The sequence below is a fragment of the Oncorhynchus gorbuscha genome, linkage group LG04, assembly GCF_021184085.1.
Source record: "Oncorhynchus gorbuscha isolate QuinsamMale2020 ecotype Even-year linkage group LG04, OgorEven_v1.0, whole genome shotgun sequence".
Lineage (NCBI taxonomy): Eukaryota > Metazoa > Chordata > Actinopteri > Salmoniformes > Salmonidae > Oncorhynchus > Oncorhynchus gorbuscha.
Window position 1 is genome coordinate 47,453,702 of NC_060176.1, and position 2,500 is coordinate 47,456,201.

At 48.1% G+C, this 2,500-nt stretch overlaps 1 protein-coding gene across 1 annotated transcript in view; it reads right to left on the reverse strand.

Annotated features, from left to right (window-relative positions):
* Positions 1-2,500, reverse strand: part of LOC124034172 (semaphorin-4C-like) — a 72,130-nt gene that overhangs the window by 32,602 nt on the left and 37,028 nt on the right. Inside the window, exon 2 of the mRNA XM_046346981.1 lies at positions 291-494. Coding sequence (XP_046202937.1) covers positions 291-393 — 103 coding nt within the window. The 5' untranslated portion in view covers positions 394-494. The remainder of the gene's footprint in view (positions 1-290; positions 495-2,500) is intronic.

A 2,500-nucleotide genomic window follows, 5' to 3' on the forward strand; every position in this document is an offset into this window, starting at 1 on the left:
GTGACTGGGAACAGTTCATATAGGCTACATCTGAAATAACACCCCTCGTCCTGATTGGCCCTGGTCAACAGAAGAACAGGAAACAGAGTGACTGGGAACAGTTAATATAGGCTACATCTGAAATAGCACCCCTCGTCCTGATTGGCCCTGGTCAACAGAAGAACAGGAAACAGAGTTACTGGGAACAGTTAATATAGGCTACATCTGAAATAGCACCCCTCGTCCTGATTGGCCCTGGTCAACAAGGTGCCATTTCAGGCGCAGACATGGTACGGCCGGTATCTACTCACCGCGGTATCTGACCGTCTTGCGTGGGACTGGGTTCCAGTTGAGACATAACGACTTCTCCCAACCAATCAGAAGAACCAACAGCAGGACCTTAGCCTCACCCATGGCTCCGATGGGACCTGCCCAGTCTCAGCAAGGCCGTTGATTCGCTGGTAGACGGATGAGCGACAGTGGAGATAGACAGTGTGGGCCCAGCCTCTGGCAGCCTGACAGAGAAGGATAAAGCAGAATCAGTTAAAGCGTCAGAAACGACTACCACGATACCTCGTTAGCGTAACAGCCGTGCAACATCCGCAAACAACTTATCAGAGCTCTGTCACGCCAATCCAACGACAAGCTATTCAATTGAAATGCAGCGCTATCAAAGTTAATGTGTGTCGGCAGCACATCAACCAGACTCTGGAAATGAATGTCGAAGCAAGGACAAGTCAACACACAATCTGGTTTATGATAATTCTCCTAAATGAATATGTCAAACGTCAGACTTGTTTTGTCTTTGACAGGTGAAGCTACCGGTAGCCTGTTCAACTAATGGAAGTAAATGATACAAACATCACCGCAGACACGGCTTAGAAATACACAAATAAATGCTACAGGAATAGACTATCAAAGACATTCTGCTTTCCCTCCTGTGGAATCATCCTTCCACACCTGCTGGCGTCTATCGGGAAGCCAAATCAACACTTTGATGCTGTTTACCTATTTGAGAAGAAAGCTGTTGACTTCTAAACATGCATTAAATGTCAAATTGTGTTTACTCTCGGAGATTAAATGAAAAATATCCGTCCGAGCTGTTGCATTTTTATTGCTCAATGTCATGTGAATTTGAAATGTCCGTTTCAACAGGCAGACTTTCTGTCCCGTTTGGCATTTAGGAGACGAGGGTGTCAATTGAGATGCGGAGCCTGTACTGCACGTTCTGAACCCAATCTGACTCCTATTGATTTCTCTTTTTGGAAAGTAAGAGCAGCCGCACTGACTGAAAAAGTCCAAGATCATCGAAATGTGCTCTAAATGAGTAGGCTTAAATGGAGGGCCGGGATAAGAATATCTGATGGCTCACAGCTCACAGCTCTGACTCCAGGTTTTATTGGATCAATGAGGAGGGCTTTGGCTATCGCCTTGAGTGGAGAGGGGGGGGAGAGTGAAGGAGAGATAGAGAGAGAGAAGGAGGGACATGGACAGAAAGGTGTGTTTAGAAACATGGAGGGCGTCTGAAACCAGTAGCGACAGTCTTCACGTTATCTTCCAAGCTGCTGAGAATCCTCCAGTCCTCAATAACGGCGTTCTATCTTCTTCTTCTCTTTCTGCCTACAGTTAAGAAATGGAGTGAGTCAGCGTCCTGGAGGTAGGATTAAGAGGACTAGCCTGTGTAAACAGACTGTAGCAGGGGAAGGTGAGGTGAAGAGAGGAGGCGGGGGGCCTTGTGTGTGTGTGTGTGTGTGTGTGTGTGTGTGTGTGTGTGTGTGTGTGTGTGTGTGTGTGTGTGTGTGTGTGTGTGTGTGTGTGTGTGTGTGTGTGTGTGTGTGTGTGTGTGTGTGTGTGTGTGTGTGTGTGTGGGTGGGGGTGGGGGGGTGGATTCAGCAGGTCTAACAGGCAGTTAGGCAGGCAGACAGCCAATCAAGTATCCCTCCCGGCTGTATTGAATCACCTTATAATGATTGGTGGAAGGGACTTGTTTTCACTGGGCCACTAATGACGTGCAACAAATTAGAAACGACGTGGCAGACTAATAATATCAGTCAGTGTTCCCCACAAACACAAGCTCATTAGCCTGACGTGGAGAGAGAAATAAAGCACGTGTTCCGATTATGCTGCTTCCTTTGTGTGTTTGGGTCCAGCTAGGTCCCCCAGGGGAGAAAACACACGGATGTTTCTTCCGATGAGGATGGATGTCGGGAAAGCAGGTTAGGATCAGGAAAGTGGGGGGCCGAGGATAGGAAGTGAGTTAAGCGGAATATCCGTTCTCGAGTGTTGTCCATCTCTCTGTTCAACCTCTGCCCTCCTCATGCCCTCCTGTTTCCTTCCCTCGCTTCCTGTCCATCGCTTCCTCTTTCCTCCCTTCTCATCGACTGATAACGAGCCCTTGTGACCTTTGAACCCATGACCTTTCCAGAGGTCACAGGTGTCCAGGCAGAGAGAGTTCACTGACAGTGTCGTACCACTACACTAGAGTGGTGGAGGCCATTAACACAAGCTGGACATACAGTAT